This window comes from Glandiceps talaboti, chromosome 2 (genome assembly GCF_964340395.1).
Source record: "Glandiceps talaboti chromosome 2, keGlaTala1.1, whole genome shotgun sequence".
Classification (NCBI taxonomy): domain Eukaryota; kingdom Metazoa; phylum Hemichordata; class Enteropneusta; family Spengelidae; genus Glandiceps; species Glandiceps talaboti.
In genome coordinates, this window is record NC_135550.1 from 25,405,090 (window position 1) to 25,431,755 (window position 26,666).

Below are 26,666 nucleotides of genomic sequence, written 5' to 3' on the forward strand. Positions count from 1 at the left end.
GGATAATTCATTGCTTCTAAAGTTCTGTGAAGTAAGTTTTAATTGGAAACACTGTGAGCATTGCCGGCACTGTCGTACCTCTTTTTTTACAATAGAATATACACTCGGTCTTTGTTTGATAGCGTGCCAATTATCATAAATGGGTAAAGGTTTATTTGATAACAATGAGGAAGAGGCTGATAGTCTACGTCTATACAAGTATTTTTTTCAAAATATCACGGCTAGGTACAATTGGATGTATACCTGTTCATTTGCTTTCCTCAACAATTCCAAGTCATCTTCATGCTGCTTCTTCAATTGCTCTTTTTCTCTGTCTTGTTTCATGGCCAACTGAAATGCAAGTTATAAGGTGATTTAAATTGTTATTCCCTTCATTTTGTCGCTACAACAAGGTGATAATTTAAAAGTTTATCAATGAATTGAAGCGTAAGGGTTTGTTAGACTACAATGTATTTCATACTATCTATATCCTCTGTATTACCTAAGTCTTTCAAGTTCTTACACAGTTATTAAGATACACTATGTGCAGTCATATACACACTTCTACGATACAATAATTTTATATACTTACCCTTTTCCTTTCTTCTACAAACTTCTTGGTGTTGTTACTTTGTACTTCACGTACTCTCCTGTGAATGGATAGATTTGTAGACAGATAGTCAGTTTATGGATGGATTATTTATAGTAAATTCATATGTTTACAAATCTACTGCATCATAGTTACAAAACGTTGGCTTATCTACAAATTTAAACATTCCAATAATGTGAACAATATGATCATGAGGAATACCTAATTCTCCATGGGAGTAGGTAGGTAGGTACTTCTACTGCATAGATAAACTGACTGACACATGCACACGTACACACATACATGCATGAACATGCTCTCTGTCTGTCTGTCTGTCTGTCTGTCTGTCTGTCTGTCTGTCTGTCTGTCTGTCTGTCTGTCTGTCTCTCTCTCTCTCTCTCTCTCTCTCCTTCCTCCCTTATGAACAGTGATAAAACCCTTAGGTCATGAGTATTATAGCAGTGACGTAGACATAGGTTGATAACCTATGATGTCGGGGTATATAATCAATATTTTCAGTTCAAAGCCAATAACTTGGCTTGTGCATGAAATATATATACTAACCTGTCCTTTTCTGCTTTATTCTTACATGACTTGTCTTGGTTAACAGACTTGACCATCTCCATAGACTGCTTTGCTTGTTGAGATTTGGTCTCCTTGGTTTCCCTGGCAACATGAAAAACAATAAAGTCAAGTTCTGTAGCCTGTCTTTGTAAATATGTCTTTATTCTGGCAGTATCTCTCTCTATATATATTAACATATTATGCCTCATTTCAAATTTTCTCAATTGGTCTTCATGTCATTAAATCATCAGTTTCATCTAACCCATTTCAAGTTGTATGAAAATCATCACTTTCTACTAACCTATCATGCATCATTTCAAGCTGTTTTAATTGTTCTTCATGTTGTTGAAGCATCAGTTTCTTCAGAGCATCACATTGCTGGTAGATATGTTGTTCTAAATATTCACCGATTTCTGTTGCATGCCTGGCCACCATGGCAGACCACTCCTTTGTTTGTGATGATACTACCTCCTTCACCTAAAATTTATCAATATAGTAGGATTTGTTTTATACCATGTAAAACATCAACGATAGACAATCAAAAAAGAGAAAACAAATATACTGACTTGATAGTCACATTTGACAGGTCATGTGATGGCCAATGCTGGATTCAAGTGCTGTTCAACGTTGGGTTCATGTTATGGCCAATGTTGGATTCATGTAATGGCCAATCTTGGGTTCATGTGATGTTCAAAGTTGGGTTTATCTCTGATGTCCAATGTGGGTTTCACATGTTGGCCGATGTGTGTAGTTATGTGAAGTTTTGTGACAGAGGCAAAACTGTGCAGTCACATTGGTGATGTGTACTGTATGGGATACATGTTCAATTTGTGGCTGAATACACTAAGATATCACTGTAATTATCCTTGTAAGGTATTCATTTATCTGAACAACAATATTGGTCATGTTTCTTACCTTTCCCTTGTGATCATTGACGAGTGACTTTACCCTGTTCTCTGTCTCTACCTTTAAATCTGTACAGTTACTTTCACTGCAAAAAAAAGGTTTTAAGAATCAATATTTTAGACTTCATTATTGCAATATCGAGATCGAGAGAGATCGATCGAGAGATCAAGAGACATCGATCAAGAGATTGAGAGGGAGGGAGGGAGGGAGGGAGGGAGGGAGGGAGGGAGGGAGGGAGGGAGGGAGGGAGAGAGAGAGAGAGAGAGAGAGAGAGAGAGAGAGAGAGAGAGAGAGAGAGAGAGAGAGAGAGAGAGAGAGAGAGAGAGAGAGAGAGAGAGAGAGAGAGAGAGAGAGAGAGAGAGAGAGAGAGAGAGAGAGAGAGAGAGAGAGAGAGAGAGAGAGAGAGAGAGAGAGGGGGGGGAGAGGGGGGGGAGGGAGGGATATGTGGGATGAGGTTGTGTTTAATTTGATTATTCAGCCGATGGATATTTGTAATACTAAGTTTTCTTACAAAATTGATGCCAATTGTTGAAAACCAGAATAACAATACATTGTCATGTGATACATTACAGCACTGTGTATCTCTTCCTGTTTAATCAAAAAACATGAGAGTCTCTGATACAGGTTCTATCCATTTTAATTTTCATTGACCAAAGTAATCAGATAGAACCATCCCACCCCACACACTGATTTCTACTTACCCTTTCTTCTTGATTGCCTTCTCTAAGTTTTTCTCTTGAGTCAGTTTATCTTTGTCATGTCTGGATACCATCTTATCAACCAGGGTACAATGACTCCTTTGCATTAATTCTTTATCCTATGATTTATGCAAAAAAAAATGAATTAGTCTAGCTGCTAGACCCTTGGGGTATTTCTGCTTACTTTGAAAGTGACCAAAGGTCACATAGTGCCAAAGGCATTGTTGGGGGTTTGCCCAAGAGTACAGAGTTTTTGTTTGGCAACCTTCTGAGTGCAGATACACAGGTCTTATTACAAGACTACAGATACATGTGTGTGACATTGTTCTGTCCGTGGATGGCTATTTCATGTATTACGTTTGTGCCAGGGTTGGTTAAAATCAGTTGATACATGGCAGAAAAATGACTTCCTATCTAGTACATGTCATATTTGTGCCAAGTTTGATTACATTTGGTTAATGCATGCAAGACAGGGAAATAGTTTTGAATGGATGTGATGGGGTCACTTATCACAGGAACCACAACGATCCACTGACCTGATACTCTAATCAGACACACCAGATGGTTTTGTACATTTTACAGATTACAAAAATATCGCATAACAGGAACCTGTTCCTTACCTTGGTATGCTTTTTTTTGAGTGATTCTAAATCTTTGCTCTGCTTTTTAAGCAGTTTGATGAAGGCTTTATCACTCTTTAGGGACTCACTATCAATCTTTGAAATGCTGCTCAGATCTACAAATCAAATTATCAGTTACACAACATTTAATATCTCTGCATATATTCCTAGATATACGAACATGAAATAAATGACTTGGTAAATCACTGTGAGAATATTGTTATACCTCCCAGCTGATATACATGTAGATAATGATTTCTAATCTAGCACCCATGATGAAATTAATGTATCTACAAATATAAGTGAGGTTAATTTCTTGTTGATTGGTGATATGGGGTTAGAAAGAGCGTTGTAGAGATAGCAGCTTTGGATTAGTATTAATCTGTGGATAACTTTTTTCCTACCTTTCCTTGTTGAATTTCAGAATTTCGTAACTCTGAGCTGTGACAAACTGTTTTGTCTAGAATTAAAAAGCATGCAAAAATGAAGTGCCATACTCATCCAAGTTGAAATCAATTCTTATAATCAGTGTTTTCCAACTTTGGTTTGGCTTTTCTATTCATTCACCTCAATTTCAAAGAAAAGTAGCGAATGGTTGAATTTTGAGCACAACTGTGATGTCATAGCTGTTGACTAAGATGAGTATGGTAAGAAAGCAAAGCGTGAGAGTGAACACACCAATCACCTTTCTTATCCTTTGATGCTGATGGCTTTCCATCGACAACAGTTGCATTTTTACCTGCCCCTAATTTCATGTTTTTATCTCCTGTTGGTGTTGTTGGTGCTTTTTTCTTCCCTCCGACTGGCACATCAGAAATATCATTCTGTCAATGAATACATGATATGAGAACACATCAATATGTTGATAGGACACTGACACCTATAGATATGATAGTCACCTTGTTTTCTACAAAAGGCACTTTAGTGCTATGGATACTGCTTGTAACATTACTTTTTAAGTTTAAACTATATTTTCATCTTTTTAAAAGAAAAAAATGAGTCAAATAGGTTTTAATGTTCACAAAAAACAAGACGTATCATAAAATAAACTGATAACATGTGCAATGTACATAGGGTAAAATCAGTAGAAAACCTACCCTCTTACACCACAGGGGGGGGGGATAAAGAGTATCTGGCAATAGATCTAGACTATTGGCCATATATCGCAACAGAAGTGATGCAAAGTACCTTTCAACATTCACCAAATTAAAGACCTTGGAAGGGACCAAACCAACCATTTCCTACTTAGATGTAAGCTGGTGCATACTTACAGTGGTCAAAGTCCTCACACTAAACTTGTATGTAATGCAGCATGTCATTATGCAAAAGTGTTAGCAAACATAGTAAATGGTGGTCACTAATATCGGCTTATACTGATTATTTACCCCTTGGGTTGTATTGTATTGGTTTGTCAACATAAATTTCTAGAGTTTCAACTAATCCAGCTAAGGTCAACTGCACTTACTTCTTCAATACCCATCGATTTTAAAGCCTCGGCTCTCTTCTCTGCCTGGGATAGATACTGTAGTGGGGCTGATAGGGCATCTACCAAGTCTGTAAAGATGAAAATATAATTTTGTTTGATAATAGTCTATTTATAAACTTCCATATCCACATTTTGTACTGTATGTAATCTACTTTCCAGTACTCTGAAGTAAACACCTATTTATCAAACGTTGTACGCGGAATGTTGACAGTGGGGCAATAAGTTTATATACCATATCATTGTACTCTATGTCAGAATCTGGAATATGAGGCATTTGTAACTATCCAGCCAGTTTGTGATAGGACATTGTATAGATGAATTTAGTCTTTGTAGACACACATAGAACTGTGTCTTTCCATTACATGAAAAGATGTTACAAATAAAGTATGTGCTAGGGAGTCTCAAACCCTATTCCTATTGCAAAAGTCAATAACTGAACTCCCAAGTCTGAATCCAAATGTATATCTTGTACTGTCTGCCCATTGTGGTGTTTTCTACCCTACATTGTAAGTTACTGTGAGTCTGCATAAATTCAGAAAAAACATTTCATTTTTTTCACTTCCTTTAGTATATTATAAATCCTGTGAAGTGTATAATCTTGAATATGGATAGTTTGATTTCAATATGCACTGATATGAAACATTCATGAATCACATTGTCAATGATTCCATACCCTTCCTATATCCAATGAGTAATTGACATGTTTGTGTCTTACCTCCTAAGCCATCTGGTACATAAGTCTTTAACTCTATATAACAGAAAACTGTTGGCAGTGATAGAGGAAAGTTGCCTTCTGTGCGCAGTGATACATGGCGGTAACCTGCAAATCAAAGCAGTCAACATTATAACACAACATTATCTGATGATTTACAAGCAATATGTTTCTTTGGATGCAAATTGTTGACTTATGTTTTGTAGCAATAATTTATTCAAGGCTTGACCAGGATTGAGGGAGGCTGGCTAAGTTGTCCTATTTATGATGTAGTCAAGAAGGAGAAAAGAGTGATGGATCCAGAGCCAGGACTTGAACCCAGGATGTACCCTTTGATCACTAGACATATGAACTACCAATCATGTTATCCAGGCACAAGCCCACTGATCCTACCAAACTAAAACACCCAAATAAGGTTATTTCAAGGCAGACACATTTATAGTGTTCACATAAAGTGTAAAATGACAAATGCTCGTAAACGATCAAGAGGTAGAATTCTCTGTCCAATCATAGACTGGCTACTAACCTGCCTGTAAACCATCAAGAGGTAGAATTCTCTGTCCAATCATTTTACTGTTTTCATCGTACACAGCAATACGGAGTACAGCCAGATCTGGTAATACAACCTGTAACAATAATTTGTATATATTAAAGTACGTAGTCTAAACATAGTGTAATGCATGAACAAACCAAGTTATACTGAGTGTTTTCACTAAAAACACAACAAAATTGTACCATGAGTCGACTTATAACTATTAAACTGTTAAATAATCATAACATTTGCTGATCAAACGATTACAAGTTCACATGACCATTACAACTTAATAAATGTCAGGCTGAGGAGCCATACAACTTTTTCATCATGCATACACACTGTAACTATCAATTGTTTTCAACTGTTTATGCCTGTTTCTTCTGCATATTATTCCAACTTTGACATGAAGTATCAATGTTTAATGTGTGTGAATCAGCAAAAAATCATTGAATCCATTCTTTCCTTTTTATGGTCCTTGGGTGTAAAAGAAAAATGACTGGTCCCTCATTCATATGTTTGTACAACGCATGACATTCAAGAGATCTAACATGGTGATTTAAAAGAACTAGAGTTATCAATGATATCGGGAGAACTGAGCATGGTACAAAATACTAACTAACAGTAACTATGGTAATGTGACTAACCTTCCTGAAAATGAATGCCTCCTCATTATAGACTGGATTAAGACCATTGTTTGGTACGACACGTGTACGATGTTCTTTCCTGATTGTGTCGGTAGGTAAACCATACATGTCCACTTCTACATATGTTCCTATCCGTTTATCAGACAAGAATTGACCAGAAATGACCTACGGAAAAATTGCAATCAGACTTCATTCAAGGATTCCTGTCCTTCACAACTTTTACAGTGTCAATGAGAAATATATTCTTGGATTTCAAATAATTCTGTTTATGTATACTTATGTTTCAAGGTTAACACAGGTGTAATGAACAATATGCAGATTTAATATGCAAATTCCATTGAGAACCAATCACAAAGCCTTGATGATTTGCACTCATATTATTGATGTACACTATCACCTTTATGACAAAATTTTACAAAATGCTAGCATCTCTAACTGTCACAACTTCACTATACTGGGCTGATGAATCAACTTTGGCAATATGGAGTCCTTTATCAGGTCAGATTAGGTTTGCTCACAGTGAAGTAAATAAATTGACTCATACATATATTGTCAAGTAACTGACAATGGTTGGTCTGTATGGTTCAGAATATAGCACTACAATACCTTGACTGAACATGTTGCAGCAATGACACCATCTACAGGTGATTCAGAGAAAGGATCAAAGATACGATCTGGTCTTCTCATAAAGTCTGGCTTCAATAAATACCTATGTAATAGTAACAGAATGAAATTACAGTCATCTATAAACTTATAGGTAATATTGCAACAACTTTATTGGTTTAAATTATTACAACTCCACTCAATCAACTTGATTACGTGGACAAGAAACAGTATAAACAACTAAGTGTATAAATAATATATAATGTCTTAGTCTTGCAAAACGTGCTTGGTGGCTGTCTATGAAACGTTCAATTTGTTCTGACTTGACTCTTTGGCTGGTTCATTTCAAATGCTGACACAGTCTTATAAGTGTCTCCTTTAACTATAACTTCAGGGACTGTTTTAACACATTATCACTTTCAGCAGAGCATAAAGAGGTCTGGTTGGCAAGGGAACTGTTTAATTGGAGCCAAGGGAGAGTTTTTATGCTGTTCTCTCTACATATTAACTATTACACAGGAACTGTAGTCACTTAATATAGACAACACTGTCTTGTCATGACCGACATGTACAGACTGCAATCACTGGTAATACAAGACACAAAGCTTCAGGACTACTTCTGTAATTCCTTTAATACTACATTTGACAGATCATCATGAGACTGTAAATGACATTTGTTGTTGATGGCACACTTTGATAACCTGTGTACATGTATATGTATATATTATCATAGTGCCATCAGTGACAGTACTTCAAGTCATCTTAACACTGTATAAGGTCAAACTTACCCGCATGATGCATTGTACTCAAATTTGCCTTGGTTGAGCTGCATACCTAGATCTGGAGTCTGGAAATTCAGAGACACCATTTGACAGCCAGCGTTCCAAAAGATTTGAGGCATATAGTTGCTGGAATCCACTCGACCTCCTTTAGGATAGATTCTACTCATCTGACGTTTGTTGTAACTGAACAATGGTTAAGGTCTATGAAACTCATCACATAGTAAATTGGCATAGTTACAGCATGATAGAGGTGATTTTACTAGTATGCAGGCCTGCTAACTTTGTAAATACTGTGGTGGTTTTTTGAATTTTTTGGTTAAGAGTGCTACTACTTGCTATCACTTTCAATGAAACAATTGCATGTCATTGGGTGGAAATGCTTTGAATTCAAAATGTACTAATTACTATACATATAAAGGATACTTGACAAACTCTATGCACTGTGTTTTGATGTAGCCGAGACCAACAGACTCGTTGAATGATGACATCTGATAGTGGATATTGCGTTCTGGTTGTAAACAGGACAAGAAATACAGAAATGTATTAAAAATGAAATTAATAAGAGTACCAGGAATTTAAAAAAAAAAACGTAATGTAAATTTAATTGTTTTCATTTATGCCTTATGCACCAAGTCCACAAAGCTGGACAATAACCTTACTAGTGTACATTATACCTGTCATCAAAAATAGTAAATACTTTATTAGCTAGGGTTGTAGAATATAACAGCAGAAGTCTACACTTGTCAAGACACCATAGGCAGTGGGTGCAGGGTAGAATTTAACAGCAGAAGTATATACTTGTGAAGTCACCATAGGCAGTGGGTGCTGGGTAGAATTTAACAGCAATAGTCTTCCCTTTGTTAGCTTTGCAACCGAATAACATTATTGTGTGTTCTCACATTTCATTAAATATCATAATTTCTCCACTATTTGCAGTGTTTTGTTGCCATGGTTACAGAAAAGATCTGGTTGCAGCAAGTAGTTGTGTTTAGATTGACAAATTTGTCTACAATATTAAATTTAATATAATATTATTATTATTATTTTTTTGATATTTAGAGAATTTACTTTTAAAGATCGTGTCTTTGACATTTTATCAAAGAAGTATGAATTGTCAAATTGTGTATTCTATTTATTACAATTTTTTATCTTTTCATGACTTATGAACAATCAATGCACCTGTGACATGTGCCCTCTGGTGGTGACCCTTAGAAAATATCTGACCATAGCCTGTCATAAAGTTAAGCTGGACTTATTATACAAAATACATTTCAACCAAATTTGAAAGCATTTTTTTTAATCAAGCAGATGTGTAACAGAAAAATAACAACAATGAAATGGATGACCATCCATTTATAGTATCAAAGCTAAGAGTGACAGAACAAATTATATGCAAGTTGATAAATACTTCTAACAACATATGGCCATTACGCTATCAAATTTCCTATCAGCTATTTTTGTAGTCTGATTTTGTAACCTGTAAACTCTTTGTGATGTTGAGTGATATTTAACGGTGACTAAAATAGCAGATTTGTTGTAGCTTCAATTTGTAGTTATTTGCTCACTACGCAATATGGAGAAGTCTTACATGAAAAGTTATACGCCATTTACTCATATCAAAGCTGTAGTGAGAAATAGTATGTATATCACTACCAATGGTTCTTAACTTTTTTATTTTTATATGCCAATCAATGTTAATACTGAATGTAAAACCAGCTCCACGCATTTTTCACATTTTGTATGCTTTGTGTTAGCTTAAATATACATTTTAAAATTCCTGATTGATAAGTGTATTAGTGCAGCTACAACCTTCTGCAAAGAGGAACTAAACTTAAGTAATAAACAGCTGAACACATCGAGATGGCACTGAATGAGAATCTTAACTATAAAATGTTAGTGTTTAGCTTATGCAATATCAAGGACATCTAATCTGAAAAAGAACTTACTTAACTTAATTATCTATTTATGATATGAACAATAGAGAAATGATCATTAATTACTTCCTAAATAAAATTATAATATAAGTGCAAATAGTCTTAGAAGGAGATGTTTACCACTATTAAATAAATAAGAATGAACATTAAAGAAAAACACACACAACACCTTAAAGCACACAATAGTCTGACCTTAGCAAACTATACATAGCCAAATGACTGTAAGGAAAAAAGAGACATTTGATGATGATGATGATGCTGATGATGAAAGAGGTGGCACTCTACTTTGGCAGCTCACACCAGGCTGGGTACAAGCCATTTACAAAAAAGATATAAAAGCCATGAACAAGGACGTAGACACACACTGGTGAGCCCCAATGAAAAGATGTACATGGAACGTCAGAACGACAGTGTCGTTTAAAGTCATGAGAATTTTGTTATTTAAAAGAGACAGAATTTAACCTTATGGCCAGCTATCATTTGGGTTTGTGGGATTCATTCTATTGAATTTTGTTTACTTGTTTTGTGAATTAAGGCAGAAACAATCCTTGTTCACTGAGCACTCTTGGAAAATGCCATCATTGTCAACTGACCTAGATGTTTTACATGTTAACTTCATCAACTTGTCGATATAGTCAACAATTACAAGCAATTTATTGCAGGAAGGTATTCTGAAAGAACTGGTTTAATGGAAATCTTTTGAGAGCTTTTGGAAATGTTTCTGAATTAGTTTAACAAGTTTAAGAAAGCAAAAAACCTAGCGTTGGAGTACAGGTCTGGGTGTTCAAAAGGAAGAATACATTTTTTAAAAAGTTGATGGAGGTGAAATGATTCACATCTAGATTCAGTCACATAAGGTTTCCCACCAATGAATAACATCAGCATTAAATAAAAACATGAAAAAAAAGAAAGAAAGAAAAACAAAGACAAAGACAATAACAAAAAGTTGGGCAAGTTTCCCAGACAGCGAGTGCACTCAAGGGAACAAAGGTGTAGCTGACTTAAGTTCACAAAATGTCTACCTTCCCCAATGTCAAAGCCTGGAAACTTGACGGGATGTAAATAGTTGACTAGTGAGGACAGAAAGGGGTGTATGTTGGTGGTGCCACCAGTGTATTGGTAGTGAGCTTGTGCAACAGCCACGTCAGTGTCTTCGCTTGCATTGTCCTCCTGTAAATAACAAGACAAAGTTAAGTAACAAGCACTGCCTACTCCTACTGCTGCCACATGCTGGCTTTAGTTAGGTTATTATACATGTACTACTACACTACAGGTAAAGTCTGTAGAAGAGACAAAATACCTTCAGATATATCGAAGCCCTGGAACTTCACTGGGTGTGCATAGTTGACTAACGCGGACAAGAACGGATGTATATTTGTGGTGGCCCCTGTGTAGTGGTAATTGGCCACCACTACTGCCTCATCTTCCTGCGTTAGGTCATCACCCTGCTTTGTATGAACGACCCAATCATGATGCCAAAAAATACAGACGAAGAGAAGAAGAAGAAAAAAGAAAAAATACATGTATGGACAGTCTTTTACGCGTAAATGAACACAGTTTTGGGTGACGCAGTTAGAAACCAGTGATGAAATAACACATGGGTGTTGTGATCTGAATGTTTGTTTTAGTTGTGAAAAACAAAGACCAATCCGTTGAGTAGCATTGCCTCAGTGAGTTCCACATCTTAGATGATTGTGCATTTCACCAGGTGCAGACAAGATTTAATATACATCCACTTGTTTTGCTGATTTGTTAACAGTTTAGTGCTAAAAAACACACTCTATCAGTAGTAGTCAATTCACGGCTGGATGTGCTTAGTTATTCCTGTCCAGACTGGTTAGCAGCGAAAAGTTTGAATACATGTAATTTGTTGGGATTTTGATTGTCTTGGGATTATAATATGCCTAAGTGTAACCATATTGATTTTTACATAACTGCGATAAGCCACAGAAAGTCCACTTTGGTTAATAAATAAAGCTTTGTTTGTAAAATATGTTAGTTATTTGAAGTATAGAGCTTTACCATAGCTTACAGATGGAACTTTTTTGTTGATGTACAAAATGGCATGCACCTATATATTATTATCAATCTGCCCCTTGTATGAAAAGTACAGCATTTGAGAAAAGTTAATAAAGAAAATAATTAGTTTCTCGCAGTTTGCAGTTCCAGTTACTTCGATATTTGATGCTAAAAAATATGTGCAATCTCCTGATGTAGAAAATATAAGTATATATGGCTGTGCAAGCTTTATTTTTTTTAAAAAAAACATGTAAAACATACAGCATTTCCTCATTTCTAAAAACTAGTGTGCCAGTTATGTTTTCACTTTCTTCGCTTTACAGTACTTGATAGCTCAAATCTATTCCTTTCTTTCTTTTTTTTTGACTTAAGTAATAAGATTTATTCCAAATAATGCAACACTGTTTTTTGGGGAGAGTGCGAGGAAAGTGAAAGTAAACCAGTACATGACAAATAACATGCATTGAAACAGCACAAAGATTTCAAATAAACACAAAAAGCTTCTAAGTACAGAAAAAAAACTTTTATATACAACTAATAGTGAAGAGAAGTTTTTTTTGGACATCAAACTTAAAGTCATATATACCTGATCATTCTTTGCCTGATCACCTTTTGCTTGTTCAGCCTTTCATAAGTAAAATGCAAGCAAGTTATAATAGTAAATGGACAAGAAAGAAACAAAGCAGAAATAAATGGAAATAGAACAAAAAGTACCATATTAGACACACAAAATAATGGGAGTTCAATGATGCGAACTCCCACTAGAAATCATGCGTCTTGAGTTTTACAGTCATTTCAAGAATACCCTTGACAAAAAATGTTTACATGGATGTTGATATATTACTGGTATTGTTATTATAGACAGAGATTGTTAAAATTAGTACCGGTCAGACATTTTATCAGCAATAAACACTGAGGTGCATATACTTAACAGCTGTTTTATCTGGCAATACTAGTCAGATGTACTAGTTATTGTAAAATTTTGATGACAGGGCTGCTAGAATAGTATTTTAATTCTACTTTTTCTCTTTCATAGCAATTTATGGGTACTATATTTATATCAACACTTCAAACACAAAACAGACGTGTATGCATCACTTAGAGGTAACCTATAGTCAAGGAAAAGCATGTCTATTGAATAAAAAATACATGGTAGTTAAAGATAGCCTATCAGTATTCCATTCAGATATATCATTACATTTTCATCCTGTTTAAAAGTGTACTTCAAAAAAATGAAGTAAACTTGACTAATAAAGACTTGAAAACTAATAGTACTAGTAATCTGTCAACATCTGTATAAATATTGTCATCTGAGGTAGTCTTGAAACAACTGGAAATCTAAAGATAAGTTGACTTTAGAAACACAGTGTTTATCATGACTGATTCAGAAATGAAAAACATTGACAAAGTTACTGAAAGCATGACAAATAATTCAGAACTGGTACAAAACTGATTGATACCTTTTTAGGGATCTTGACACTGGATTGTTTGGGTTTCACCTCTTCTTTAGGGGGTGGTGGTTCATCTTCTTTAAATTTGTATTCTGGGTGGGCTTCCTCATGTTCTGTCAAAGGTTTGGGTTTTTCCTCACCTTGCTCTGCTGTAAGTTTTTCAACAAATGCAAAGTATTTTGTAAGTGAAAAAGTCAAACTCCAAATCAGTGTGTTGTGTTGACATAGAGATATTAAAGTGAGTAAAACAAGACTTTTAATGATGAATATAGCAAACACACCTGCCAATGCTAGAAATGTGAGAAAGTAAAGAGATATTTAAGAGATATCAAGATGCACCAAATACATACAAAGTAGACACCTTGAATAATACCATCAGTGGTTAACTTATCTATAAACCTCAAGTAAATCATAGTCCATCTTGACATGATCATGATGCCAGGCTTAAAAAAAGTCTCTCTGAGTGTTCTCTGGTCATTTAATTTGCACACGATATTAGCTAAGCCGAGCCATCAGATTACTCGAATCTTATTTGTTTTTGTCCACATGATGATAAACTTCAAATAGTAAAGTTGGCATAAATTATATGAAATGCTATTCAAAATAATGGTAACCCAAACTTGTTATTTTTGATAATTTACACACAGAAACACATGGAACAAAGCAGTACATGTATTTACTCACTTAGCCAGATAGTGAAATTAGGATGCTGTTATTTTCAGTAGGAGTCTTATTGCTTGTAAAGAGAATCTTTAAATGGCACAATCATGACTTTGGGAGATGGTCATTGATTGGCCGGACTGTCAGAGAGATGGTTATTGATTGGTCAGACTGTCAGACAGATGGTCATTGATTGGCCAGATTGTCAGAAAATCACTGCAATGAAATGGCCATTATTAAATATGTACCAGAGATTACTTACACCACTGTATGCACATACCAGAGGTATTTTCACTGCAGTGCAATACCAAAAACATTATTACATACCTGTATGCAAATGAAATGCAAATGAGGATGCAATTGTTCATTGTACACGAGAGCATGCGATCGCACTGTATCATTTTATGGAAATTTGCTGTTTCAGATAAACATATGTAATAGTAACAGAATCCCATTCTGCATGAGTTCCAGTGTGGGTAGTCAGGGGTATTTGCACTGTTTTCTGCTGCACTTTCACGAGTGTCGAGAACACTGAAACACTCGTGCAAATACCCTGAGTACACCACACTTGCACTCGCATGTCATGGGCTTCTGTCATAATAGTTAATGTCAAAAGATTTTTTAGGAGAGCAGAAAATTTGTCTTGTGTTTGATACATGAGTATGATTTCTGTTTCAAACATAACAGGCTCAAAATGCTCCTCATGTGTACTTCAAGAAAACCTGGTATATTGACATTTACTTGAGGTTTAGAAATAACACATTACTAACATAAATGAAAGAAACAATGAAAATAACAACAAAATGAAAAAAGCAAGAACAAATTAACACCATTTATATGGTACAAGACAAAATGAAAAAAAGAAAAATATGGCCCAAAAAAAGGAGAAGAAATGTTTGGCTGGTCAGTGCACGCATCACTTAAATACCCCCTGCGTTGGTCTTTTTTGTGTGTGTGTTTGTCCAGTCCATGCACTCTGCAGATCCTTGGGGAAACACAAAATTAAACCTTCCTAATTCAGTGAGGACAACTACAGAGCCAATCATGAACAAGTAAATGACATCTGCCCCACATACACACTTGCTCTAAAGTACTAAATAAAATGAACAGTAACTGCTATAAATAGTAGATGTGAGTTACAGATTTGTTGAGAATTAAAAAAAACAAAAAAAAAACAAAAAAAAAACCACGTCGTCACATCATTTTAGACAAACTGTCCTGACCAGAAACAATTCTTTTGTTTTTCTAGGCCTAAAATAAAGTTCCTAAAGAATGAGAAAAATTGAACACCAGTGAGAATTGAAAAAACAAAACAAACAAAAAACTGAAAAGAAAGGAAAGTTAAGAGTCATGCCTTGGCATTTATCAAGACACACATTTTATTCTCAGTGAAAAATGAAAACAAAGAGACTATGAGTGATGCTTTTTGTACCAAAATAAATCTGACTTCATGATGCAACACTGTGAAAAATGCCAGAAACAGTAAACTACTGTAGTTGGCACAGTCGCGTTTAACACTGAATACATGCATACAAACTTGTTAGAAATTTGGAGAATCCATCAGGAAAGTCAAGTTAGTACTCATTCCGTACCATGCACAGACTGAATGTGTTGTACATACTCAATGCTATAGGTGCATGTTAAACTTAATTCATTCAATAGTGCAGAAGAAAATACCACTACTGTGAATGTTAGTGTATGAGTAGAGATGTGATTGAACAATGTCTTCAAAGAGAAATAAAACTTCACACCGATTGAATTCAAGTCACTATATGTACAGAGAAGTGAAAACACTCATCATGCAGAAGGGATAGAGTTAGCAGGACTTTGGGCTACAAGACAGACAGAGAGAAATTAATAGAGTACATCTGCAGTAACATACAAACTTTCCAGGGCTGCCCCTAGCCATGTACAAGTACTCATAATATAGAATATGGACACAACAGGCACAAGTCCAGGTTAAAGGTCAAAGACCCACAAAAAAAACATCTTGTGTTTTATTTGATCATTCCAAATTAACCACATAAAATTAATGGATGCAATAGAGAAAGTGAAAAATCCTTATAAAGGGACCATGTAAACCAGATGGTAGTCAGTGAGCACACACACACACACACACACACACACACACACACACACACACAAACTATATATTTCAAAAAAGCAATGTGAAGACCGCCGATGTTCACAATATGATAAGTGAAAGTAAAGAGCACACTAGTTCTAATCTACGATAAAAGTAAGAATGGCAATGGTTAAGTGTGACTTGATCAAAGAATTGGCAAACCTTTGCTATGTAGTGTCTACATTGCTGAATATGAATGAATGAATGAATGAACTCATCACAAGAAAAAAAAATGGGAAAAAGTGAAAAGCAGCTGTCTGAAGGCAGTATGAGTGTAGCATGAGACAAGTGATGGCTCCCTTCATTTTGGACAATGTAGGATGACTGATATATGATATCTTTTTGTTTGTTAATGTGGTTTTTTTGACATGTTACAATGTAAAATTGGTGACACAAACAATACAGGGAGATTTGTCAAGTAGGAGGAAATGATTCATGAGATGTGAAAGTGTAGTTTTTTTCTGGATAGATGAAAAAAGAAACAGTATTAACGGTGTGGTGGATGTGTGCTTTAGATTAAGTTGATTGGGTAGAAGAAGCCCTGTGTGATGACCATACCACCTTTTGACAGTGAACGTCAAACAGACATATATTGATAGATAGATATAGAATATAGAGAGACAGACAGATAGACAGACAGGCATGGACATATGTGATGCATGCGGTGACTTTGTAATGAAGATGGAGAATGCAGGGCAACAGTTTGCAAACACCGGGCATTATACCCACACCCTTTACGATGTGCTTGAGTGATCAGAATTGGTGATTGTGGTTGTGGGGGTGGGGGGTACTTTATAATGATGAACAAAAATGGTGAATTGCCCACAGTATAATAAAGGTGTGTGGGGATGGGAGAGTGAAGTTAGATTTGATGACACAGTGCAGTCAGTACCAGATTTGGTGGAGCTGTTGGAGGTTTCGTTAGACTCGGGAGCCTTTGCTTGATCTCCGGCTTCTGAATTAGAGTCACTGTCTGTAGTGATGTAACAACAAACATACAAACCAATGAGAGGAAACAAGTCAACATGGCGGGCGGCATTGTATCACTCAAAATAGGGTTGTCTTGCCAACATCACACATTTGTACTTGGATTTGAGAAGAGATCCTCTACTCTCCCCTAGTCCAGTTATTTTGGTGACGGGATACACATGGAATAATAACAAGATAAACATACATGTACATGGGATTTGACAGCTTAACAGTTTCTACCTCAAAATATAGTAAACACTCTAATGCAAATAACACAAAATGCAAAATATATCGATCAGTATGGCTGCAAAAGACAGTTGTTCAATTGGAAATGTCAGCGCATACTTAGGTTAAAATAAAATAACTTTGCTTAAATGATTGACTGCAAAGTATGCGAAACAATTCGTCTTCATAATATAACAATAATATATTTTTGATCATTTGAGAAGTTTATCTAACTTGGTTGTAAATATTGACAATAATTTAGAATGTCTGCAGTTCAAACTGACAGTATTATTGCAATAATTGTAATATTGAAAATACGGACATGGTAAATACCTATTCATTCTAAACTGTAATAAGTAATTATACGGAAGATCTTAATAGCATTGTGTGTTCACGATATTACATAGTAGTGCAAAGAGTATTAGATCTTGTATTGTAGCTTAATATAGAAGCTTGAAGTTACTCCATTTATTTATCTATAATTGTTGGCAGTTTAGAAACAATCAAGTTTATGTTTTCAAAATATTGGACAAATCCTCACATTTCATAAATAGTTAATTTACAAATCATTCCAAAAACATATACGATGTAGAAGGGTTAAGTGTATACTAGGCTTACGTAAGAAATGAGTTTCCTGGCCTAACTTCACATGAAGACTACCAGGCCTGGCTATGATGAATATTACGTAACTTTATTATATATATAGTCAAGCAGTAGTAGTACAAATGATACTGAAGCACAACTATTGACAGTATACTATAGTTTTCATTTTTGTAGTTATCAAGAAAAAAACTAAATATCTGAAACAGAAAATACCAATGACATAAATGCTCTTATTTTCTGAATTAAAAATAACTTTTTAATCCTCCTAATATGTTGGTTTAACATTTGATATGCACATGACCCAGGGATATTTTTTAACATTCTGAAATAACTATAATTTTATTTTAGTCTAAATTGTTAGATTTTTATGTCATTGTGGGAACTGTTATAGTTTCTTAAGATTTCCTGAAATTTATATTTGTTTGTAACACAATCTACCATTACATTATGCGGTTGGTTTGGGCTGGTTCATGGTTGCTATGTAACACCTATTACATTATGTAGTTGCTATTGGCTGGGTCATGGTTGCTATGTAATACCCATTACATTATGTAGTTGCTATGGCTGGGTCATGGTTGCTAGTTAATATCTTGGTTTTTTTTTAATGTTCATACACCTATACCATTATTACATATGCTGAACATATACATGATATAGACACAGACAGACAGACAGACAGACAGACAGACAGACATATAGACAGAATGAGACACGCACAGTCACATATGCACATACATGCATATACACACAACACAGACAGATGATTTACCATTCCAATAACCCTACTGAACCTTTGTTAAGTTGTGCTATAAAATAGATTTATGTTTAACAATAGAAATCTGGCAGCCAAGGACATGTGTACATAAAACTGGAAAGTGTATCTAGCTATCTGCTAATTTAAGTATAATAAGTCTAGCTATGAATCAAGATTATTACAACAGCTGATGCAAACTATATAAAGCAGGATATAACCAGGAATAAACCTAACAAATACGAATCATGTCTTAACTGGTCTAGTACTAAACTACAACTCACTTTCCTACGAAAATACTAAAACAGTAAACTGTGTAAAGTTTGCAAGTTATAGAGCCAGAATATGTTATAAACAAGTACCACACAGTGTAGTATAAGGTTAGTTTCACCCTTAGATTGTGTCCAAGCCCATGTAGACATCTACACATGTACTGTGTGAGTTCAAATGTCCAAGTTTAGTCCTAGTACAGATCTAACTAAACACTGTGCAAATTCCATGCAAACTGTTAAATGTGTGACACATCAAATGATTTCAACCGGTATAATATTATAGTGGACAGTTTATTTCTTCAAATTCCCCAAATCATAATGTTCTAATTGAGCCAAATAATCAGAACTAAAAGGTATTTCAATCATAGCTTTGTATCTTCTTATTTCAATATAATTCCACCAGGCCTTCCTTCTGTTGATATATCACGAGGGACTACACTTTTTGCAGATTTGTACATGGGGGGAAACTAGTATTAAAGTGAGTTAGTTGATGTAAATCAGAACACCCACACAAAAATAAATGCAATTATTAGCATCAAATTTCAATAGAAACTGTGTTAACACTAGAATCCAATGTGCCCATGTCATGTTTGCGGTAGAAGTGTCACCAAAAGACTGAGCTAGGGGCTGCCCTAGTGTGGAAGACACACAATACAATTTGAAGAAAAACCAAGAAAAACCAAAGTAGGAAACTGAAATAAACCATAAAACAACCAATACTGAGAACATACAGCATGACAGCACACGTTGTTATAGTTAGTTAGTTGGTTGGTTGACTTAAAGCTGTGCATCATTCTGATTTGTGTGTTAGTAATTGGTAGGCAAGTGAGTTTAAAAGCAGTCACACAGAGACAAATCTGGCTAAAGATGAGAGGAAAAAAGCAAGCAGTTTTGTATGAGTTGTAGTTTACTTTAGTAGCACACAATGTTCTAATCTTATCCTTCCTACAACTGCTACAGCTGTAAAAGAAAGTGTCCATATACTAGTTCTAAATATAGCTACATCTATTTATTAGCTATACTATACACTACACTTTACGACTACTATAAGTAATATTATGAGGCTGCTATCGTACGATATTATTTTCAACTGGATCCATTCAAATTTGTTGAGGAAAATACTGTTGCTGGTAGCGTTTCTCAACACAGCATTGAAACAAGAGAGTTGTTAAACAATAAATGTATTTCAATTTCTGTATTTCAATTCATTTTGTTAAAAACCAAAAGATAAATGGTGTTGAAAATACTGCACATACCAGATTCCTCCCCTTCCACATCATCAGGTTCATTGATATCAACTACCATTAGTCCTGTATGCTTCAACAATTCCAATTGTCCTAATAAAATAGAGGAAGAAAGTTTAATATGTGTACAAGAGTTAATGTTTACAATACATTATACTATGCACAAGTCAAGTTATTGTCTTTGAACAGAAAATAGGGATTGTATACCCTGGTTGTTCTACATCACGACAATCTGTGTCACTCTACGTTACTGCTTTTGCAGTGCTTGAAATATAATTCTAAACTCTCCAAATCACCATTATTTCCCCTAATTTTCATATATTATGTTTGAGGAGATATAGTTTATATTCAGCTACACTTTTCTTTCATCAACCAATTTAAAGTAAATACTTGACCAGCAACTCATAGTGACAAGACCCCTTAGGTGAGGAGTATTTTCCATGGTTGAATGAAGGAAAATATGGAGCAATAATATCTAACTGTTCTGTAAAATGTAGATATGAAATTGGTAAAAATGAAATCTGAGTACAATGTATGTAATACAGCCATATTTTGTTTTGATCCAAGCTAAAAAGATGTGACCAGAGCACAGTTGTTGATATCAACAAACATTTCATGGTACAATGAAATGCCCTGTAGAAAGTAGAACCTGGATTCTTCAGTAGGTTAGTTTATTTGATCTGGATCAATCCCTGAAGTTTAAAACTCTACTAAGAATTACAATAAAGTCATTCAATTTTGGCTGTCAGTTATTTATAATTAAAAAACAAACATTCACCATAAGAAGGAAAAAATAGATCTTACTTTTTTCAACTTCAGGTTTTAGCCTTTTGTTCTTGATAAGGATCTTCCTTTTTAACTTTGTGGGTGACGGCAGTGGTTGGTTTTGTATAAGCTATTAAAAAGAGAACCATTCTGTTTAAAAACTAACATTATCAAAGCTTTAGAAAGGAATTTCTGTCTTTAATATCTTCATTGCCTACCACAACACAAATAGTGTTGAGTGTTTACATTCATCTAGTAAATCATTAGTCTAGCCGCTAGACTGTCAGGCTTAATTTTGATGTTAGGTGACCAAAGGTTATATATCAATGGCATTTCTAACACTAGCGGTACTGTCATCCTTGGCTTTTCTTCAGCAACCATCTAAGCACAGAACCAAGGTCTTGTTGCAAGCCAAGTCAATTGTGTACTTACTGTCCATGCAGATGTTTGCCTCTTTCTTGGTCAATATAAAGTCAACTTTCATTTTCACAACACAACACAACACAACACAACACAACACAACACAACACAACACAACACAACACAACACAACACAACACAACACAACAGTAGTAGTTGTTATTTTGTTTTTGTAGAAAACTTAACACCAGATTAGAATAGAACAAATACCAACTAACTGTATAACAATCATTTCATCCTTACATCCTAATTGCTAAAACTGTAAACATGTTGAAAGTAGCATTGGATTTGTGTGTACTCACCGGGTGCTCATCTAAAGGATCCCTCAGTAGGAATTCTCCAAGAACTTCTTCACAATATTTAGCAAGTTTGTACTGCTGTGGCTTGCCACAGTGGTTTTCAAAACTTAGTATGACTGGGTAGTCTGAGACCACAAAGGCAGTATCCCTGATGGCATAGATTACATCCTGTAGATAAAAGAATGGAAAGGCCGTCAAAATTATTCATGGATGGCTTTCTAGCAAAAACTCAACATTTTAAAATACATACCAAATACCACATACCACAGCTCAGATCATATTGCCCTAGACATTTCTTTCATGTAAACACATCTAGGAACATTCAAACACACAGTATATTGGAATAATCAAAAAAGCAGTTTTGGAGTTTGAGTCTTGTGATAAAAGGTTCCTGTTTGCCTAATTTCTACGACATGGATCTGATCACTTTGGCTTGAAATATATCAAATTCAACACCCAAAGTAACTGCGAACCAAATTATCAAGACAACTTGCCATACGTTTTTGACTGTTAAGTTATTTACTGTACACACAAAAAAGAAACCCCAACAATAATGAAACACCCACAGACAAGCAGACACAGACAGACAGACAGACAGACAGACACATACAGACACACATGCATACACAGACAGGCAGACATACAGTCACACAGACACAGACACAGACAGACACATACACACAGACAGAGACAGACAAACACAGGGACACACACACACACACACACACACACATTAAGATGCTACACTATGATGATAGAGTATGAGTCTGATGAAAGGAGGTCATCAAGTCCTTTATACGTTTTAACACTTGTTTAAAACTTTATTTATGAACGTTTCAACCCCACACCGTACAGTTAAATAGTGGTACAAGCAATCTCAAGTCCATGTCTCCCACTTGGCTCATCACTGTAGTTAAACTGACTGTAGTGATCACAACAAGCTCATATGTATTTCTGAACCTAAGTTCAGACATATATAACTGTACATTTAGTCAGTCATGATGACAAAAAGTATTTCATGAGTCATTTATCTTTCCACATGATGATGGAATACACCAACTTTTATAAGACTTATGTATAACATCATAATGATGACATATACAGATTTGACGTGAGTGGATTTATCTTACCTTAAACAATATATCTGTACACATAGCTTTGCCGTGAGTTATGATAGGTTCTGCATCATCCCCCTTTCCATCCCAACAGTCTAACTCTACACACCTGGGGAGAAATTATCAAATCAAAGTTAGTCTATAATTGAACCTAAGGTCTTAGCATTTACACATACCCTGGATGTTCACATAAAACTTACAAGTGTTCGTAATACCGTCTCACCTTTGTTGAATTCATCATAAAAATTTTACAGTATTTGATATATCTGTCCATAATTTGATGTTAAAAGTACCATTTCAAGGACAAATGAAATCATCGAGTTGCCGTAATCCCACAAGAGATGGCGACATGATGTATTGATGAGCTGACAAGCTGATCATTAATCTTACTATCTGTACCTGCATCCTGCAAGGAGGACTTGTCTGTACATTTCCACCGATGATTTGCCGCCAAACTGTCGGCCTGTTAGGTACGTGTTATGTGATGAATTGATGTAGTAATGTGACAATGGCTGGTCCATATCCTGGTACAGCTCTAATCTGTCTAAGAAGACAGGGGCATTCTCATCCGACATCAGATACCGACATAATCCATCGACTCCAAGTTGCTCTATTAGTAAAAAGATGAACAAATCAAAAGTTACTTTATGTCACTTTAATATCAAAGATGATCTGAAGCACTTGATGACAGGGTTGCTGAAATTTCTATAACTGACTTTTACAAGGAAACTTTAGAACTGAACTGAATATCAGTAAAAACTTTAGAAAAAGAAAGAGAAAAGTGTGTGATTCACAAGTAAGACATGGATTTGAGTTTAAAAGCTGAACAGACGCAAAATTCTAATTAGACTATTTTATACTGAAAAGAAAGTCTGGTATATTAAAGTCTCAAAATTTTAACAACTACTCAAACTATCTGAATAAATAGGGACCTGGTAGGATAGAATTTATTATATGATGGATTTAATCTTGTGTGCTTATAGAGGCTGCACAGATTGAATCTCCCCTGGGAGTTGCAGAATTACCAAGGTAAGTGTGTCGCTATAGGTATGTGCCAAGTGCAATGCTGCTACAGCTGCTTGAGAACTCAGTCAGTCAATGCACTAGTCTAGTGCTAAGAGTAACACTTAGTCTAGACGGAGATTATGTCACATGAATAACAGCCATGGAGGTTGATGGCAAGATAAGACAAAGCTATTATCAGTACAATGACTTTCCTTATCCTCATCAGTTCACAGACATTCTCACCTTTCTGTAGAAATTCTTCATCCTTCTCGTATGTGTTGATTATTTGTAAAACTCGTTCTCGATTAAAGAATGGAAAAAGAATTTCGTTCAACCTGGGATCACGTTGTCTATCATTCAGAAAATTGATCATTTGCTCTACTGTAACACCTGATGCTTTGCTTTTAGTGCTGTGGAGATGGAAACACACATCAAGATTAATGCAAAGGGGTAAAATTAGGTTACTGTTTCAGATTCCTAATCTGTTCAGTGGATTCTATATGAGAGAGGAGTCTTTCTGTCAGGCACTTTTACTTAATATGTGACAACATAAGGTCAAAGGTCATGCATTCTAAACAACTTTCAAGTTTCATTGAAATGTACTTAAACCCAACTTGAAAACTACATATAGAAGATATTTGGATTTGTTTGATCACTACAGCCTTTATACCAAAAATAATTTCAGGTAATTTTGTGGTCAACTTTTGCTATTTTTTGTTGAAAATTTTGCATTTTGATATTAAATGTGAATATCATATGATGTCTTTGGGTTTACAATGTCATACATTCAACTACGTAATAGCCATAAGTTGTATTCTAGAATATATAACATTCATACATTCAATACCGTACAGTTGATGATAACCGCAATATTCGTCTAAGAATACATTTGGCTGATATAGGTTGATGACACATATTTGGAGGGTACTTACATGTCTTTATGAAGTTCTTCTATATCTGATCTTGGGCAGATCTTGTGGTAAAGTTCATAGAATTTGTCAAAAGGAAAGTCTTTGGGATCAATCTCATCATTCTGTTACAAAAAGATAAACAGACATAAAAACACTTTGGTAGGCATATAAATATTACAGAATCTGATGTTGTTGCAATTTTGAACATTTTTCAGTACTTTATTGTAACATAAACCTGCTTATGTCAACAGGATTCCTCTCATTTTGTTTCCAATAAAACAAATTTAATATCATAAAGTAGTACATAATAGGGTATTTTTATTCATCTGTTGTGAGATAGCTGGACGTCATGATGGTCAAATGAATAGAGTGGCAATGCTTGGAATCTGCAAGTTGCTGGTATCAGCATTGCCACTTCTGTATATTTCTGAAAGGCTAAGTCCTTTTGGCTAGATGTGAACCACCACTGCATACCAGTCAATCAGTCTGTATAAATGGGTACCTGGTAGGACAGATGACAACTTTAATCTTTTATGAGTCACTGGCTGCAGGGAGTTCAGGAAGTTAAAGGGCCATTGTACAGAGCTATGCTAGGGGTAACAGGATGTGTACATCTGCACCTAAAACCTCACTAGTGCAGACAGTAGCACATTACATCCTCTTCATCATAACAGCTATGTGATTAGGGTAGATGAGGAAACCTTAGGGATACACACTGTACAGAAAATTATATAACTAACAACCTTTAGCATGAACAATTCATGTCCACCTCTTTTATAGGAGAGATGCAACACTTTTAATGTAACATCCAGTAAAAAGTGTGGTAAGACACCAAATTAATGAGACGATTTCAAGACTTGACACTTGTCAAGTGCCAACTCATTCCACATGAAAGTAGTAAAACTATGTGGAACAGTAGCTATGTTGAATATTTAATTGATGATTTTTACTTTTAAGAATATCTAAATTTCTACTCCACAACAGCAATCTACTTAGACTACTAAGAGAGGTAAGGCAATTGGTAGCAGAAACAATTTCCTTTCTGTGTGACAATTTACCTTGTGACTGGGCAAGCCTATTTCATCAAGGCATTTGAATATCATCTTTTCTGTTCTACCGGATGCAAAAGTTCTGGTAAGGTTTCTGACTGGAATGTTACCATTGGGATTCACCTGAAAGCTAATCCGCATCCAACTGGAAAAGATCCAAGAAAACAGGAAGAGTTACACACGGAATACACAATAGACACTGTCGTTAATAATGGATGACAGTGATATATCTATTACTGCATCCTGTTGGAGCCATGGATTATTTAACAGGTATAGAGTAACATGATACACATCAATCACAGCCCTTTATACCAAGTATTACATGACTTGTCTCTTCTTACAGTAAATTATATAAAGCTCATTTTACATTTTCATTAACTGTCACTTTTTCAAAAGTTATCACATTGTCATTTCATGGAATAGTTTGATGTGGAATATTTGTGAATTAATTCAACTTCATGAACTGAAACCATTCTATTTTCATCAAATATATGATGAATGAATACATAACTTCAAAACATATTATTCCTGTCAAGGGAAATTCTAGAACAGCAGTTTGTCAAACTTTGCACCATAAATGACAGGAATTTCTATACAGACACACAAAAATTGAACCATATTAACTATACCAAAATATGATATATTGGAAAAGTCTGTTTTGCTGAACATAGAAGATATCGCATATTCAAATGTCAAAATTTTACCATCAAAAATTATTAATAGAATAGCAT

General features: G+C 35.1%; 1 protein-coding gene across 6 annotated transcripts in view; it reads right to left on the reverse strand.

Moving 5' to 3' along the window:
• LOC144443488 (1-phosphatidylinositol 4,5-bisphosphate phosphodiesterase beta-4-like) overlaps positions 1–26,666 on the reverse strand; it is a 104,042-nt gene that overhangs the window by 2,658 nt on the left and 74,718 nt on the right. Inside the window, exons 7-33 of one of the 6 annotated variants that reach the window (XM_078132981.1) lie at positions 25,945–26,080; positions 24,908–25,008; positions 24,219–24,385; positions 23,370–23,580; positions 22,986–23,079; positions 21,859–22,023; positions 21,176–21,266; positions 20,384–20,464; positions 17,200–17,280; positions 13,532–13,671; positions 12,658–12,696; positions 11,075–11,222; positions 8,542–8,626; positions 8,125–8,301; positions 7,340–7,442; positions 6,734–6,898; positions 6,081–6,180; positions 5,558–5,662; positions 4,822–4,910; positions 4,042–4,180; positions 3,357–3,472; positions 2,740–2,855; positions 2,048–2,123; positions 1,434–1,609; positions 1,133–1,234; positions 572–629; positions 244–330 (exon numbers count right to left, since the gene is read on the reverse strand). In XM_078132981.1, coding sequence (XP_077989107.1) covers positions 244–330; positions 572–629; positions 1,133–1,234; positions 1,434–1,609; positions 2,048–2,123; positions 2,740–2,855; positions 3,357–3,472; positions 4,042–4,180; positions 4,822–4,910; positions 5,558–5,662; positions 6,081–6,180; positions 6,734–6,898; positions 7,340–7,442; positions 8,125–8,301; positions 8,542–8,626; positions 11,075–11,222; positions 12,658–12,696; positions 13,532–13,671; positions 17,200–17,280; positions 20,384–20,464; positions 21,176–21,266; positions 21,859–22,023; positions 22,986–23,079; positions 23,370–23,580; positions 24,219–24,385; positions 24,908–25,008; positions 25,945–26,080 — 3,148 coding nt within the window. Of the gene's footprint in view, positions 1–243; positions 331–571; positions 630–1,132; positions 1,235–1,433; positions 1,610–2,047; positions 2,124–2,739; positions 2,856–3,356; positions 3,473–4,041; positions 4,181–4,821; positions 4,911–5,557; positions 5,663–6,080; positions 6,181–6,733; positions 6,899–7,339; positions 7,443–8,124; positions 8,302–8,541; positions 8,627–11,074; positions 11,223–11,352; positions 11,498–12,657; positions 12,697–13,531; positions 13,672–17,199; positions 17,281–20,383; positions 20,465–21,175; positions 21,267–21,858; positions 22,024–22,985; positions 23,080–23,369; positions 23,581–24,218; positions 24,386–24,907; positions 25,009–25,944; positions 26,081–26,666 lie in introns of all 6 variants that reach the window. The other 5 variants (XM_078133017.1, XM_078132990.1, XM_078133024.1 and 2 more) reach the window with 5 other exon arrangements.